Here is a 16,098-nt window from a genome sequence, read left to right on the forward strand (position 1 = left end):
ATGTGGTTGTGGATTTTATTGTCGATTCATTCTTTAGATTTTGTCTCATGGACTTCTTGCAAGATCTATAGTCAATGAATGAATGAAAATCCATTTAATAAGCAATTCTACGTGCCAGGTATTGGGCTAATCTATGGGAATATCATTAAAGAGAAAAGGAGCTTTTATTATTGTGGGGAAAGACAATCACCACTAGCTTTTTCTTTCTCTGACTTTGACTGAATGACCTGATCTGAGGACATCGTATCAATATTATCATTCTTGAATGAACAAAGAGCTCCCCTCAGATCAAAGATGATCCTCTGATTACTTGACAAATTTAGCATCTTATTGCAATTATTACTCTTTTCTCCTCCTTCTTCTATAATGAATCCCTCCTCTTCCTCCTCTTTCTCCACCTCTTCCTCCTTTCCTTTTCCTCCTCCTCCTCGTTCTTTTTCTTCTTCCTTCTTCTTTGGAAAGGAATACTCTATACTTCCTGATAACTTCCTGATAACCTGGAGAGTGTAGATGCATTACTCAAGCCTTTTGCCTTTTCTTCTCGAAGGGAGACCAGCTCACTGTAGCCATCCAAGGAGAGTTTGGTGAGAGATGGCTGGGAGAATATTGACCCTAGCTATGTTGCCTTGGTTTCTCTGGACCTAAGTTTCTTGGTACAAAGATGGCATTGGACTAGACAGCCTCCCAACTTCTGCGATCCTATCATGAGAAGCAAGCTCCAGGACCACGGACAAGTCTTTCCCTCCCCAATCTTCCTGGCAATATAATGGCACACCCATCTTACTGGGTCTCTCCCTTCCCAAGAATCTTGACTCAGAGCTGGAAAAAACCTTGGGAACCATTGAGTCCAACCCATTCGTTTTACAGAGGAGTAAACTGATGGCTTGAGAAGGACAGTGATTCTTCCAAAGTCATAGAGATCAGAACAAATGATCCAATGAGAAAATGTCTCTTAAGTACCAGTGCTGTGGGATGTGGGGTGATGCTCTTCCCCCCCTCCCTCTCATATTATCTCCATTCATTCCTTCAGCAGGCACTGGTTCGAATGAAGCAGCTGGGCCTGAAGTCAGGAAGATCAGAATTCAAATCTTCCCTCATTCAAGCTGCATGATCCTGGTCAAGTCACCTAATCTCTTTCTGTCTTAGTTTCCTACCTGGAAGAGGGGTGATAACTGCATCCGGCTCCCAGGGTGAGAGGATCAGATGAGCTATATTTGTAAAGCACTTAGCACAGTTCCCTACACAAAGTAGATGCTTTAGAAATACTCGTTCTTTCTTTATGTGCAATCTTGTTTCTATTTATCTGTGAACAGTCAGTTCTCCCAGTAGCAGAAAGAAGGCAAGGATGATTATTGTTTTTTTTTTTTTTTTTTCTTTCCCTTGACCCTCACAGAGTAAGGGCTGAGTAAATATCTGAGAGGCGGCCAAGTAGGAAGTGACTAGAAGGCCGAGTTCCGAGTCAGAAAGACCAGGTGCTGGAACCCCGGCCCGGAAACCGCCTCCGCCTCCTCTTCAGAACCGCCCGTACAAAGAGAGACTAACACCTCGCCTTAACTTGGCACTTCAAAGTTTGTAAGCCTAAGTGATTTCATTCACTCTCACAACCACTCAACGGGCAACATCTGCCATTTCCACTGCATTGACTGCTTTCTAGATAAGAGACCGAGGCTTCCAGAGCCCAATTAACTGGCCAAGGTCACCCGGTCAGTCTATCAACTCGACAGTCGTTTGTGAAGGGTCCTCGCGCTCGATGTACAGACTGGGAATAGAAACGCTTCCCTGAAGCTCCCCACTAACTCCAGCGGGCGTCCCCACCCCCGGCCCGCGTTTGAACCCTTTTCCAAGGGGGAGGCCTTCGGGCTACGATCTATAACCTAGACTTCTAACCGAGTCACAGGTGACGGTAACTTGCGTCAGCGAAGGAAGTGTTCCACCCGGAGAGTTCCCACAGTCCTGGGACGCTCCCCCTCAACCCCGACCCAAGGACAAAAGCCAAGGGCTGCATACAATGCAGGATATTCCGAAAGCCTTAGAGAAGTTTTAAGCTTTCATTGGAGCACTCTGTAAAAAGCAGCCCAGCCCCAGCTCTCCAGGAGCTAACATTCTACTGGTTTTATTCTCGTTCCCGGAGTCAGACACCGAGGGGCGGAGTGACCGGGTCACTGGCCCCGGTCAGCCTCAGTCTCCTCGTCTGGAAAGTGGGAGTAAGTAAGAACACTGAATCTTCCAGCTCCGTAGTGAGGATTAAATGACGTCCTGTTAGAGCGTTTAGCACGCGGGGTCCGGCACATAGTAGGTGTTCTACAAACATTAGAACTGTTCGTCGTTATTTCTTAGCCTCTCAGGGTTCCAGGAACCCCGAGTCCCCGGGGGGCGGAGGAGGTGTCCACCCGACCCCGCCGGCTGGGTCATCCCCTATGTTCCTACTATGTGCTCGGTTCAAGGTCAGTCCCGGAACCCCGAGCACACTCTGAGAGGGAGGGCTTTTCCTCCCCTGAGAGTTGCCCCAGCTTCAGCCCGGGTGACTGCAGGCGCGGGAGAGGGGGGGAGGAGAAGGCTGGCCACCCCCGGGCCCCACGTGGCCGCCCGCGCTCCCGGAGCCAGACGGGGCCACGCGGAGCGCGGGCGGGGGAGGGGGCGGGGTTCGCGGGGGCGTGGAAGCAGCGGGAGACTGGTAGGGGGCAGCAGAGAGCAGCCGAGGGCAGCCGCCGAGCGGAGCCCCCGCGCGCCCCCGCCCGCCAGTCCCGGCCGGCGCACGCGCAAGGGGCCGCGGGCTCGCGCGAACTCCCGGGGGCGGGGCGGCTGCGCGAGGCGGCGGCGGCGGCGGCGGGGGCGGGGCCGGGGGGCGGCGCGTGAGCGAGCGAGCGCGCGAGGGCCGGAGGGAGGGAGGGCCGGCGGGCAGGCGGGCGCCGCGCCGCGCGGGGACACGCGAGCAGAGCGGAGGGGAGCGCAGCCGCGGCGCTTCTGGCCGCTTCCAGTCCGGCGCCGGGCTTGGTCCATGGGGGGCATCGGCCGCAGCGGCGGCGGCGGCGGCGGCGGCAGTGGCAGCAGCTGAGGGGGCACCGGCGGCGGCCAGAGGCGCGGGGGCTGGAGCGGCGGCGGCGACGGGGACTAGACAGCGGGGCGCGAGCCGGTGAGTGAATGCGTGTGCGCGCGTGTCTGTGGGGCTGCCCGCCCGCTCTCGGGCCAGGCCCCCGCCCCCGCGCCCCCTCCTCCGGGCCGGGGCGGAGCGCGTGGGGGGCCCCTGCCCCTCCCCCAGCCCGGGCCGAGCCGCTCCCCTAGGGAGGAGGGGGTACGGTTCCAGCCCCGTTGGCACAGCCGGCCCCGCGCCCCCAACTCCCCCGAGTGGAATGGGCAGGGCGGGCGCCTCCCCCCGCGGGGAGGACGGCCCGGGGCGCCTGCGGAAGGTCCGGCCTCAGAGTGGGGGCGCCCCGCCGGAGTTAGTGGGGAGCCCGGCCGCGTGCATGCGTGCGTGCGTGCGCCCCTGCCTGGGGAGCTGGGGTGCTCCTTTGGCTGCGCCCACACTACTGCAGTGAGGGCCGGACCCCCGCTGTGCCCGCTCCGTGCCCGGAGGGGCCCGGGAGGTGGGACCCCCGCCCGGAATCAGCCCGAACTTTGGGGGCTGTGATCGCTCTGAGGTCATGTCTTACATAAGCCGCCTGGCTTCCCGATCCCCGGGTTTGTCCCCATGCGGCCAGGGCTGCCTTAATGCCCACGGTGGTGACAAATAAGTGGCCTCGCTCAGGACTAGCATGGGCAGCAGCCGGTGCCCGGACCCACTGCGCCCTATCCTCGGATGCCTTCTCAGGCGGACCCCCTCCATTCCATTTCTCCCCTGGGGGGGCAGAATTTGGAGATGAATTTATATTCGAGTTAATTATCCCTGGAAAAATCCAGCGATTTAAACCTGAGCACAGCAAAACCGCAGGATTCTCCAAATATCCCCTTCCCCCATCGGATTGGGTTTTTATGGTCTTTATTTACAGAAGTCACAATGTCGGAGACAGATTTCCCCCGGAGTCTTCCTCCCATTAAATCCTGACCCGGAGGGCTGTCCAGCAGCCTTTCCTAACTTCTGATTCCATTCCTACTGATATCCCTAAAGAATTAAGAGTCGTGAACTTCTATGAGTCGTGACTTTGGGGGGAAAAAAGTATTTTTAAAAATGCGATTGGGGTCTGCTGCCTCTGGAGGAACAGGATCTTCATTTCACTACCGGTCTTCGCTTTCGAAAGCCGGGCTCGGCCGGCTTCTGAAACAATAGTAAATATCCTGGGATTCCAAAGAGGCAAAAGCTATCTAATAAGTAACTAAGAGAATTGATGTGGGCAAAGCGAAAGCCCATCTGTTCCCTCCGCCTTACTGAGAGTGCAGACTATGGATTTCTAGGTAATTCTGAAACTTGCGATTTCGTAATGGGAACATGAGGAAGCCAAGCCGGCTCTTGTCAGCAGTTTTCCTGCGGCAGGTGAGAGTCTCTCCGATAGCTGCAACTTTGTGTCTGATCTTTGTGGCTTTCCAGTGAAATTGAACGGAGCGTTGACAGGACTCCTCCCAGCTCAGCCCGCAGACAGTAGCAAACGTCACCCGCCTTGGAAAAAGGTTAATTTCCCTGAATTGTAGATTTCTTCCCTCCTCCTCCTCCGCATCTTCCCCATCGGAGTATCCCTCCGCTAGAGAAGGAAGCCCAGCTACATGCTGTTCGTGTGGAACTCGGGCTTTTCGTATGGCCCCCGAGCCCTGCTGGTCTGTAATTTGGGGCAGCCTGACTCGCCTCGAGTTGAACCTAGGCGGCTCGTATTCCAGTGTCCCGGATACAACCACTGGGGGGAGATATTACAATTTAGATTGACCACAACCCCGGTTCACATGTACTAGCTGTTAATCACGCCCGGGCGGCTTGCCAAATTGCTAGCAATATGTTGGTTGAGGAAGTAGACAGCAGCACATTTTGATCAAGGTGTCTGGTGACATCTTTCCCCCCCACCCCCCACCCCCTTCCTTTCAAACATGCAAATAGACTGGCTCTCTCTAAAGGCCCCTTTAGAGAAACGGCCTGCCTATCTCCAGGTTTCCTATAGATGGTTTAAATATAGAGACTAGGCATTGGTAGTTTCTGTGATAACTTTAGAGCTTTCTCCAAGAGCCTGACTGTTGATTTAGGGATTAGGGGGTAAAAAAAGCCAAGCACAGGGAAGAAGTCTTGAAAGGGCTCTAGGGAGACCTTCCCTCTTTCCAGAGAAGCTCTTGTCTCTAAAGTCTCCCAAGCAGATGGGGAGCCTATTTTTAAAGGATTCTAGAGAAGGAGATTTCGAAGCATCTCTTCTAATTCATGCCAGTTTTTTTAACACCCACAGGATGAGGAAGTTCTTCTCTTATCATAATAGAGCCGAGATTGGAACCCAAGGCAAGTTCTCGGAGCAGCAAGCTGTCAGTCATGCCCACCACGGAGACTAAAAGGATTTTGCGTCAGCTGGGCGAGCGTTTCATGTTTCTGTTCAGTACATTGGCTTTAATATCGTTCTTCCTAATTATCCTGAGGAAGAGCTCAGTAAGCAAAAGATATTGTTTAGAGAATGTTTACAGGGAATAAAATACAGCTCGAATCTGCAAGAATCGGGGAAGAATCATCTGATCGAATTTTGATGATCAGGATATTATCTCTAGCTTCATGTTTGCTGGGAGAAGAGCATTTTCTTGGCTGATGTAGATCTTGTTCTGCCTCACACACAGTTAGCAAGCTTGAGAAATGGGGCCCAGCCTGTAGGAGCGTCTGCAGTCCCGGCTTGCCAGTCTCTCCTTCTGTGACATTCGTTACCTTTCCCACTTTGGTTCTTTCTACAAGTATTTCTTGACTCGTTGCTCTGTCAAAAGAGGCTTCAGTCTTAGTCTGGCTGAGGCGGAGCACCAGGCCCGGTGCTATTCCCTTCCCAAGGGGGGAGTAAAGGATTTCAGGCGCGGGCAGGCATTTCTGGCCGTGTCAGGCACTGGGCCAGGCTCTGGGAATAGAAAATAAAAACAGTCCCTGCCCTCTAGGAGCTTCTATTCCAATGGAGAGACATGTTCTGGCTCTCTGAGAGGGAGGGAACCCTGGGAGGGTCGGGGGAGATTTGAACCGTTTTAAAGCAAGCTAGAAGGCAGAGCAGACCAGGCATGGGGCACAGAGCTGGGAGATGGGCCCCATCTCTTGTCTCAGGACCTTTGAGGAGGATGGCAAGAGTGTACCTTGGGGAGGGGAGGCCAATGGCAGAAGATCAGAAAGGTCAGGAGACAGGTTATCATGGCCTTAGACTGAATGTGGCTTCTGTCTTTCCACAAGTATTTGCTTAGTATATCCGGCAGAGGCTGTGCTCAAACCCCGCCTTCTCCCCCACCTCTCAGCGAGGGGCCATGGAGAGACCATGGGACCCGGCGTCCTCATCTCTTCAGTGGGGTTTTTGAGAAGGTCAAGTGAGATCATATCTGTCCAGTGCTGTTACTGTTACATCAGCTGCCAGATCTTGCCATTGGCCCTTGCCATCCTGCCTCAGCTTCTCCTCACCCCCGGAGCTCCCACCTGTGCTCAGCCTGGTGTCCCCGACCCTCCACAGTGTGGCCGCGGCCCCCTAGTATGGCTCCTCCCACTCCAGCTCATCCTGCGCTGTTGCCAAGGGGGTTTTCATTTGGGCAGGATTGGTCATGGCGGGTTCTCCTGTCAGCTCCCATCATGGCTCTGCTTCTTCCCCACCTGCCTCCTTGGGAGCCCCCAGGCTGAGCTCAGTGCCTGGAGAGCCTCCCTTTGAGACTCAGCTGCAGCCTCTCTCTCTCAGGTCTTTCCTTGCCCTCCCCACTCAAGTTGGCTCGGGCCCAGCTTGTACCCCTGTGCTGCCTTCCTGTTGTTCCTTCTTAAAGGGGCAGTTGGTGTTTGCCTGGGGACCGACCGCCAACATGGAGCCTGGTGCCTGGATCACAGTAACAGCTTTCTAGATGCTTCATTGATTCCCCCCAGAGTTCCTCTTGGGGAATGAGCTTTCTGAAAGGTATCATGGAATAAGGGCTCCAAGGGCTGGTCCAGGAGGACCTCCTCCTCCCATGGCTCTCACAGGGAGGACCTCCTCCTCCCATGGCTCTCACAGGGAGGACCTCCTCCTCCCGTGGCTGTCACAGGGAGGACCTCCTCCTCCCGTGGCTGTCACAGGGAGGACCTCCTCCTCCCGTGGCTGTCACAGGGAGGACCTCCTCCTCCCGTGGCTCTCACCGGGAGGACCTCCTCCTCCCGTGGCTGTCACCGGGAGGACCTCCTCCTCCCGTGGCTGTCACCGGAGGACCTCCTCCTCCGTGGCTGTCACCGGGAGGACCTCCTCCTCCCGTGGCTGTCACCGGGAGGACCTCCTCTTCCCATGGCTGTCACCAGGAGAGCTTGCACAGGCCCCTCCCTCTCCAGCTCACCGGCAGAGGCAATCGGTTGGGCCTCTGACTCCTGAGGAGCCTCTGCAGCCTCCCCCACATCCAGCAGCCGTGGCTCTTTCCAGTGGCCACTTGCTTTGGGCCCAGCCTGGCCTTCTCAGCATCTTTGGTTTTAAGGAAGCCCTGAGTCTGTGGGTCTGGGCCGAAGCTGCTCCTTCAGCTGTTTGAGGTGGGGGATGGGAGGGGAGAAGCATTAGCTGTGGGTCTGGAAGACGTGGGTTCAAGCCTCACCTCAGTCAGCACTGGCCACTCAGCCCATCTGTGTCTCAGTTTCCCCTTTTTGTATAACAGAGTTGGACCAGAGGCCTCCCGGCCCCTCCTGCCAGCTCTAGGCCTGGGACAGAACGCCTCTGGCTGCTCACGCTCTCCCTCCCTATCACGTCCCACTCTGAATTAAGTCCCTGTGAGGTGGGGGCAGGGAGGGCATTCTCTGAGCTTTCCTCTTGTTTGTCTCAAAAGCCCTAGGATCCCTTACAGCTTCTGGGCACGTCCACGTGGAAAAAACAGACAGATGCCCGGGGGGGCCTTTCTGGTCCTGCCCTGGGGGCTGCTGGGCACTGGGGAGTCTGGATCATGTCTCTCTCTCCTACATGTCATTTCTGGCGCCACCTGGGACCTGCCCGAGTCACATGGGAGACGCCTTATCTGCTTCTGCGGAGGGAGTCCCCAGGCCGGGAAGTCCCCAAGTAGGTGAAATCACCAGTGCTTCTTGCCTTGTCCTCCCAGGCCTTAGTGAGGCCACGTGTTGGCCACATGGACGTCTTTACAACTAATTAGTGACTGTCCCGCCTCGAAGGGGCCTCCCCTCCCTGGGGCGGCTGCCTTCGCCCCCCGCCCTGTCTCTGCAGTGCTGTCTCCCTCACTTGGCCCGCTCCTCTGCAGACCCCGGGCCCACGGCCGCCCCTGGCCAGACTGGGTGCTTCCCCCTCACACCTGGGAGTGGTTCTGCTGTATTTGTTACCACTTGGAATCCACGTTCTCCACTTAATTTGGTGCATTTGGGGACCGGAGGGAGGGCCGAGGGGCAGGCTTTGCGTGGCTGGGGAGGGTTGGCAGAGGTGGGAGGGAGGATCTCACAGGAGGGGAGTTGGAGACCTCCAGGAGACGGGAGCTAGGACTGGGCCTGCTGCCCCTTGGCACCTTGGGGAGAGGCCGCTGGGTTTAGCCCAAGGGGTCGGGGCTGGTTCCTCCAGAGTGGAAGTGAGAAAAGTGTAGGAGCAGAGAACTGAGAGCTGACTTAGGAGACGCGGTCCCAGTCTCAGCTCGGCTGCTTGCCTTTGTAACTGGGCTGAGGCCCTCAGCGCCCGCCTCGGTTTCTGCAGTGGGGCAGGTGTGCCGAGTGACCTGGGATCCTTCCCAGCTGTAAAGGGTCTCGCACGGGGCTTTATTGCGGTCTCCCTGAAGCCCGCCACCGCGGGGCGCCTCTCTCGTCTGGCCCAGTGACCGCATGGAGTTCGGGGCCTCGAGTCCGCGAGCTCCCCTCTGGTCACCAGTTGTGTGCCCGGGATGAGCCCCGGCTGAGCCTGCGCAGGGTGGGATTGGGCCTGACCCCGGGCCTCCCCTCCCGGGTGCTTGGGAGACTGGCACACGAGCAGGTAGGCAGAGACTGGGCACGTGACTATCGGCCGTTAATGTTGTTACTGCTCGCGTTACTGCTGGCCGAGCTCGCGGCGCTGGCTCCCTGGGGGAGACCCAGCTACTGAGCTTTCCGTTTTCAGCTGGACCGAAAATGTTTCATTTCATTTCCTAGTTAAAGACAGTCGGTTTCTTATACTTGTTTTCCTCCCTGACTCACTCTGCACAGCTGTTCCAGACCTTTTCCTGCCCAGGGCTACAGGCCCGGCTCCCCTGCCCTCCTTGCAGCCGGGTGCTCAGCCACCCTCCCTCCCCTTTTCAGCTCAGCCCCTTCCCCTGGTCTCCCGTCGTTCTGGCTTCTCAGCCTCCCTCTCCCCCACTCTTAGACTTGGAAAAGTTGCCCAGCCTGAAGCCTCCCCTCGGCCCCCGTGGGACCCTGGCTCAGGCTTCTCCCCCGGTTCTCCGTGGCTTCCTCGGCCCCCGCTCTTCCTGGAGCTCTTGGGCCGTTCCGAGCTGCCTCCCCGCCTCCCTTCTCAGCCCCAGCTTCCCGGCCCTTCTCAGAGTGGCTCTGGCTGAAGTCTGGGCTCTGCCGCAGCTGCGTTCTCTCATTTACTTGGACTTGACGAAGGGCCTCCCGCTGCCCGGCCCCTTCTCCCTGCCTGAGGGGGCGGGCACCTTCCTGCACCGGGGCCTTTGGCTGCCTCCGCCGCCCGTGGTTTCCCTTCCAGAAGTGGGACTGATTGGCTGGTTTTGAGGGTTCCCTGAATCGGATTTGGGTGCGGGATGTAGTGAAATTAAGCTGAATAATCGTGGAGGTGCAAGACGCTTTCTCCCTCACTCCTGCCGGTATTTGTTGGGAAGCAGAGGCGGCCTGGGGAGGTGCAGAAGCTGCTGCTCAGTCGGTGCCTCTGTGCTCCTTCCTTCCTTGCCCCCTTGTTCTGGAGAAGCCGGAGCTCTGAGTTCTCCCAGGGGGGCTGACCATGGGTCGGGATCTCCCAGGATCCTGGCATCGGGTCAGCCCAGCTGTGACCTCACAGAGGGAGCAGCTGCCCCGAGGGTGGGGTCACCGAGCACGGGGGGCAGGGCCCTCGGGCCTCCACAGGTAGCCGGCCCTTCTGCCATCCCACTCCCCGTAAGGTGCCCAACGGTCCCGGAGCCCGGACCTCGCGCCATCCGGCGCTGGCTCCGCGTCGTTCCTGATCTAAAGGAGGCTGCTGCCATGACCGGGCATTCTTCTGAGTTTGGGAAGGAGAAAAGTAAGTGGCAGTGTGGGGAGCCCCTTGTGGCCACAGAGGTTTCCAAAGAACAAACCCCGCTCTCGTACCGGCCATGTTATAGATTACAGGGCAAATGAGGGGAACCTGGCATGGTGGGAATCCACAAATCCCGGAAGGTAACGACCCCCTCAATTGTAGAATCACAAAACAGCCAGAAAGTCCCATGTGATTTTCCCCAGGGTGTTGGGGGGCTACTTCTCCAGTCCTCCGAAGAATTCAAAGTGACACAAGGTTACAGTTACCCAAGTTAGTTACACAGGGTGACGGAAGATTGTCCCGGAGGCGCTTCAGTCCTGTTCTCTTCTGCCGCTCGGCGGCCTGGTCAGCGGGGAGTGCGGGTGACCTGGCCGGCTCTCCAGCCATCCGCACCTTGTTCTCTCGGGCTTGGTCTGAATTTGGGTGTGTTCTGATAGGACCCCTCTGCCTTGCACACAGTAGGTGCCATGAAACGCGTGTTTAAGCTGGATCTCAGCCAGCTTAATTTGTGTAATTAGCCTTTTGCCCCTGCCCAAGTTTTCCTTTTAAAGAGTTTTTGTTTCTATTGATAGCAGAGCTAAAGCAAACACCTGAAGAAACTCAGTATAGTCTTGCAGTAATTCTCACTTAGTTCTATGGCCTCCTAAATTACTCTTTGACTTTTTACAGAGAACAAACAAAGAACCAGGTAATTATAGCAAGTTTCCCCCCCCCTCCCCAAGGTAGGGACTATGGCTCATGTAACACCTCAATAGGCAACTTTGCTTGACCCCTAAATGAACAGGTCCCTGGCGGTGCCGGAGCTCTGTCGGTTGGTCGGCCCTTTCCCCCACTCCAGTCTTAGTTGTGATCCTGGCCTGTGGCTTCCCCCAGCAAGAATCTCTTTTCAGTTGGCAGGCCAGTATCACATGACCAGCGTGTGTCCGAGGGAGGGCTTGTGCCCAGGGCTAGAGAACTGCCTGGAGGCCCTGAGAGGGTGCGGCCGGGCGGGTCTGAGGCAGCCCTTGCACCCGGGCCAGCTCCCACTGCACCACCTGGGCTGTCGGGGTCTCTTGGCTGCAATTGCCTGGGATGGGGGAACTTTCAGACTCATGTGTGTAATGGGCTGAGGCTTGAGTCGATGCACTGAGGTCCCAAGCACGTGAGGCTAAATAGTCATTGGACCATACTCTATTAATAGATAATCTTGGAGAAAGAATGGCCCCGCCCACTCTCTGTGCAGGTCCTGATGTGTTGTATAGGAAATGACGATTTTGGTGGGTGGAGGCAGGGGAGTGGAAAAGGAAGGGGAGGAGAGACTGTTTGCTTTTGGCATTGCGACCACCTTTCTGTTTGTAATTGCCTATATTTGCTATCGCAATCTTTATTCACCTCTTCACTTGAATAAAGACTGAAGATTTTTCCCTTAAAAAAAAAAAGAGGGGGAGGGAAGGAGATGGCTCAGTGGATAGAGCACCAGCCTTTAAGTCAGAGAACCTGAGTTCAAATCCAGCCTCAGACACTTAACAATTCCTGGTTGTATGACCATGGGCAAGTCAATTAACCCCAACTACCTCAGCAAAAAAAGCAAAAAGAAGAAGAGAAACAATAACAAACAGAAAGGTCGTCGCAATGGCAAAAGCAAACAGTCTCTCCTCCCCTTCCCTTTCCACTCCCCTGCCTCCACCCACCAAAATCGTCATTTCCTATACAACACATCAGGACCTGCACAGAGAGTGGGCGGGGGCCATTCTTTCTCCAAGATTATATATTAATAGAGTATGATCCAATTACTATTTAGCCTCATGTGCTTGGGACCTCAGTGCATCAACTCAAGCCTCAGCCCATTACACTTGTGTCCCATAGATAGCGCACCCTTTCTCTTTCCTCCTAGATCCTCCCTTCTTCCCTACTGCCAGCAGCCTCCTCCCTGGGTGGGCAGCCTCAGGGAGCTCCAAGGGCGTGGTGGTCCTACTCTGTGGGTACTTTGCTGTGGGGTCCCCCTCGCCCCCCACAGTGCCTGGCAAATAGTAACGGATGCCTGAATGCCTGTTAACCGACTCAGTGTTAGAAGCCATTGTACCTGGAGGGAGCTTCCTGCGTCCTTTCCACTTCCCTTCCATTCTTTCTCCCAGGCTCCTCTCTGTTTCTTCCTCCCTCTTTAGAAGCCTGGAATTGAAACCATTTGGTTGGTACTGAAGAGTGCCTGACTAGACTGCTAGTACGGCCTTTTAAATAATAATATACTAAGTCTATAATCACATGTGTAATGATAATTAGGAAATAAAAGCCAAAGGAATTTTATTTGGGTGACATTTTCATGTATCTAATCATTGGTGAAGGCACCTCAGCATAGCATCTTTTTTTTTCTTTAATATAATCTTAAATAATTTAATTTTAGTTACAAATTGTTATCAGACCAAAAAAAAAAAAAAAGCATTCAAGGGTTTTTAGCTGCAGTTAGTATGCAGGATGCTCAGCATCCGAGGAGTTGCATTTGGAATCGGAGATGCTGGACAGTGATGACGGAGAGAGCCTCCGATGTGGTCTTGGCCCTTTAGAGGGTTCGAGGAGGGTAGAGAGGTCCCCAGGCCCCTCCGTATCTGCGTTGGAAAAGGCCATCCCCTACGGGCTTGAGCTTCGGGGCTCTCACGGCACAGTTGGAGGGCACCTGGCTGGGAGGAGTCTCCAGCGGCCCTCCCTGGAACGCTCACCTGGAAACGTTTGTGTGGATAGCAATGAGATTCTTGAGCACTGATAGAACAGGTAACGTGCTGCGAGGAGAGGGACCGGACCGGTGTTTGTTACGGTGGCTAAGGCCTGGGACGAAGGCCTCTGAGCTTTACAGTGGGAGAGGGAATGTGCCTCCTGAGAACTGAGGACTTTGGTCAAGATGGCTTGCTGCTGCTGCTGGGATTCCGGCATGTCTGTGTGTGCTTATCTCCCGGCTAATGTGAGAACTTCCGGGAGGTCCCAGCCCCGTTGCCACGTCGTCGGGCGACGGCTGGCCCAGAGTGCACCTTGCCCAGAGTCGGTACTGGTCTAATACGAGCTCGGTTTTTCATATCATTGTTATTTTATGACCAGGATCTCGGGCAGGTGGCTGATGCAGAAGGGCAGTAGGTGAAGGTCTCCTTAGGAGAAGCTGCAGACCAGCTGTGGTCCTTCAACCTGCAGACATGTTTCTTCCCTAGAATTTGTTATTTATTGTAATCGAATTTTCTCTTTGGTCTTAACGGAAAGGTTTCTCCCTGTTGCAGGATGGAGGAGATGTCTGTGGCAGGTAGATGACAGCGTTAACATTTTGCCTTTGATTTTGTGAGCTTAAGTCAAATAAGGAAGAATTCCTGCCAGATGAGCTAATGATGAAAGAAACAATGGGATTTATATTCATATTTTAAATGGCATTGCTGATTATATTGCTGAATGTTAATTACAAATGTTTGGAGCCGGCTGGGGACCTTGGGAGATAATCCCGGAGTCCGTTCCGGTTTTGCACTGGAAGGGAAGGGACTCTGAGTGCCTCAGTAGGCTCTCAGGCTCTGGGGCCACTGAATTGTGGAAGGTCACATGACCAGGCAGAGACAAAGCCCAGGCTGGAGCCACTTCCCAGTCCAGTGTTCCTTGTGCTCTGCTGTCAGAGAGGCTAAATGTCCTCTGGGCCAAAGCTCTCTTTGGGTACTTTTGTGTGCTCTCCTTATTTTTAGTGTTTACTTCAATTTTAACATTGCCACAAAGCCATCTTGTGATACCATTTCCCCTGGCTTCCCTGTGCTAGGAATAGGAACTGATTTAACAGAAAACATGTTGATTTGGAAAATCCACATAAAGAAAATAGTGGTTGCAGTGACCCTTGGCCACCAGTGAATAACTTGTTTGAAAACATTTAAAAGCGTTAGCTATAAGTGCTCCATTTGGGCTTAGATTTTTATGGAGGAGGAGGAGGGCAGGAAACCGCGAGAACAACAGTCCACCTATGTACCTGCTGATTTGGGGAGAGCAGATTGCTAAGGCCTCTGGGAACACAAAACCTCACAGGAGGGACAGGAAATAGTTTCTTCTGAATTCTGAAGGCTGGGAGTGAAATAATCCCACGAGGACGCCAAAATCGGGGCTGTCGGGGGAGCTGAGGATGGGCTAGGTAGCAGGATGGACCCCAGATGGTGCCGTCCCAGAATTTCTTAGCTTGGGGTCTGTGATCTTGTTCTAAGTTAGCACTATGATGAATAGACTACTTGGCCCGTGTCAGGAAGCTCTGAGTTCAAATGTCACCGTAGCCATTTAAATGAGCAAGTGACTTTTTAACTTCTGTCTGCCTTAATTCCCACAGCTCTAAAGGGGAGATAATAAAAGCACTTATTTCATTGCCCCCGCCAGGGTTGTTTTAAGGGTCAGATGTGAAGAGATTTATAAAATGCTTTGTAAGCCTTATAGTGCTATATGAAGATAGCACTGTTATTTAACAATATTTTAATAATAGTATTTCACGATCATTTGAATATGATTTTCTTTGTAATCCTCTGTATTTAACTTCTTGCATTTAATGACATGAGACTGAATTACGGGACCTCTAGGCGAGCTCCCGTGGCCCGTCTCTCCAGTGCGTGGAAGGGAATGAGAGCAGGGCTTCTGAGGCTCGGAGCGAACGGGAGCTGCCGAGAGGAGGGCAGGGACCCAGGGCTACGGTAGCTCTCGGGGGCTGAGGGAGCGAGATGGTGATGGCAGGCAGTGGAGAAGGCAGAGCCAGCTGCTGAGGAAAGACCAGGATGACAATGGTTCCCCATATGCTGATCTCCCACTCCCCCATAAGGAAGGAGATGGGGTCTCTCAGAAGAGGCTGTTGTTGGGGGGGGGAGATTCACCAACAAAAGACAAGCCTGAGTTAGAAGCATGTTCCCCGACCTTCCTTGGCGAGTTTAGAGGCCTGAGAAATTTGGTGGCAGGGGCTGCTCGGCCCTGGGCACTTCTCTGAAAGCCTGGTGAGGGCGGGGAAAGTGTCGGAGGAGCGGAGGAGACAGATACCCTAGTTTTCTTTTTTTCTTATGAACTTCATGATTAATGAGGGGGGAGGGCGGAGAGGAAGAGAGAGGTTTGGATCAGAAATGGAATCCTATATGTAGAATTTACACACACATTTTTTTTTTTTTAAACACAGTCATAGCAAGATGATTCTCATTTCCTTTGGGTTTCTAACTTTGCCCCGGCCCGCCTGCCCACTCCAGGAGGCCTTTTTTTGCTTTCTCCTGACGTCCAGAGGGCAGCAGCGGAACCTCGGGCCTGACGTCGGGCCAGCCCTCCCGCTTTCACCCAGCGCCTGCCCGTTGGTGACGCGGCGGGTCTGCTCCCCCGCGGTCTCTGGGGGATCACTTGTTAGTTCTTTGGCATCTGCTGTAGTCCGAGTTTTGTAGCCATGTGGCGCCAGCAGTCGAATGTTGGTTTTAGAAAGATTGTGGCCGTGGCTCTGCGGGGAAGCCCGGGATCACGGAAGGAGCTTCGCGTCTTCCTGAAGGCGATCCAGCCTGCTTTCCTGCTCTTGTTTAATCCCGGGCCCGTCCCTCTCTTCCATCTGTCAGACATCCACACTGATAGACAAGAGCGATAGGCTGAACATCAGGCAGTAGGCGTTCTTCGTCCACTTGAGCTTTCCCGTGTGGATGGGCAGGCCCAGTTCCTCCTTAAGTGATTATAGATTTCTTTCAGGGAGCTCTGCAATATTCCCGGACTTGATGTAATCAGCACAATGTCATCAGAAAACAAGAACGTCTGGAGGACTTCACCATCGACAGGTAATCCCTCCCTCCCGGGCCTGGACTCGGCACTGAATGACTCTCCCACTGACACACAG

General features: G+C 54.5%; 1 protein-coding gene and 1 long non-coding RNA gene across 4 annotated transcripts in view; one reads left to right on the plus strand and one right to left on the minus strand.

Moving 5' to 3' along the window:
• Positions 1-2,939: 2,939 nt before the first annotated feature.
• PALS2 (protein associated with LIN7 2, MAGUK p55 family member) overlaps positions 2,940-16,098 on the plus strand; it is a 63,714-nt gene continuing 50,555 nt past the window's right edge. The window contains exons 1-2 of one of the 3 annotated variants that reach the window (XM_051963183.1): positions 10,100-10,277; positions 15,954-16,039. In XM_051963183.1, coding sequence (XP_051819143.1) covers positions 15,994-16,039 — 46 coding nt within the window. In that variant the 5' untranslated portion in view covers positions 10,100-10,277; positions 15,954-15,993. Of the gene's footprint in view, positions 3,134-10,099; positions 10,278-15,953; positions 16,040-16,098 lie in introns of those variants that run through there. The other 2 variants (XM_051963186.1, XM_051963184.1) reach the window with 2 other exon arrangements.
• LOC127539149 (uncharacterized) lies at positions 5,564-7,271 on the minus strand. The gene is made up of 2 exons (XR_007947852.1): positions 7,185-7,271; positions 5,564-7,091 (listed from the first exon to the last, which is right to left on the minus strand). It is a non-coding gene; the product is annotated as an uncharacterized LOC127539149 (long non-coding RNA).

Source organism: Antechinus flavipes, chromosome 5, assembly GCF_016432865.1.
Source record: "Antechinus flavipes isolate AdamAnt ecotype Samford, QLD, Australia chromosome 5, AdamAnt_v2, whole genome shotgun sequence".
NCBI lineage: Eukaryota > Metazoa > Chordata > Mammalia > Dasyuromorphia > Dasyuridae > Antechinus > Antechinus flavipes.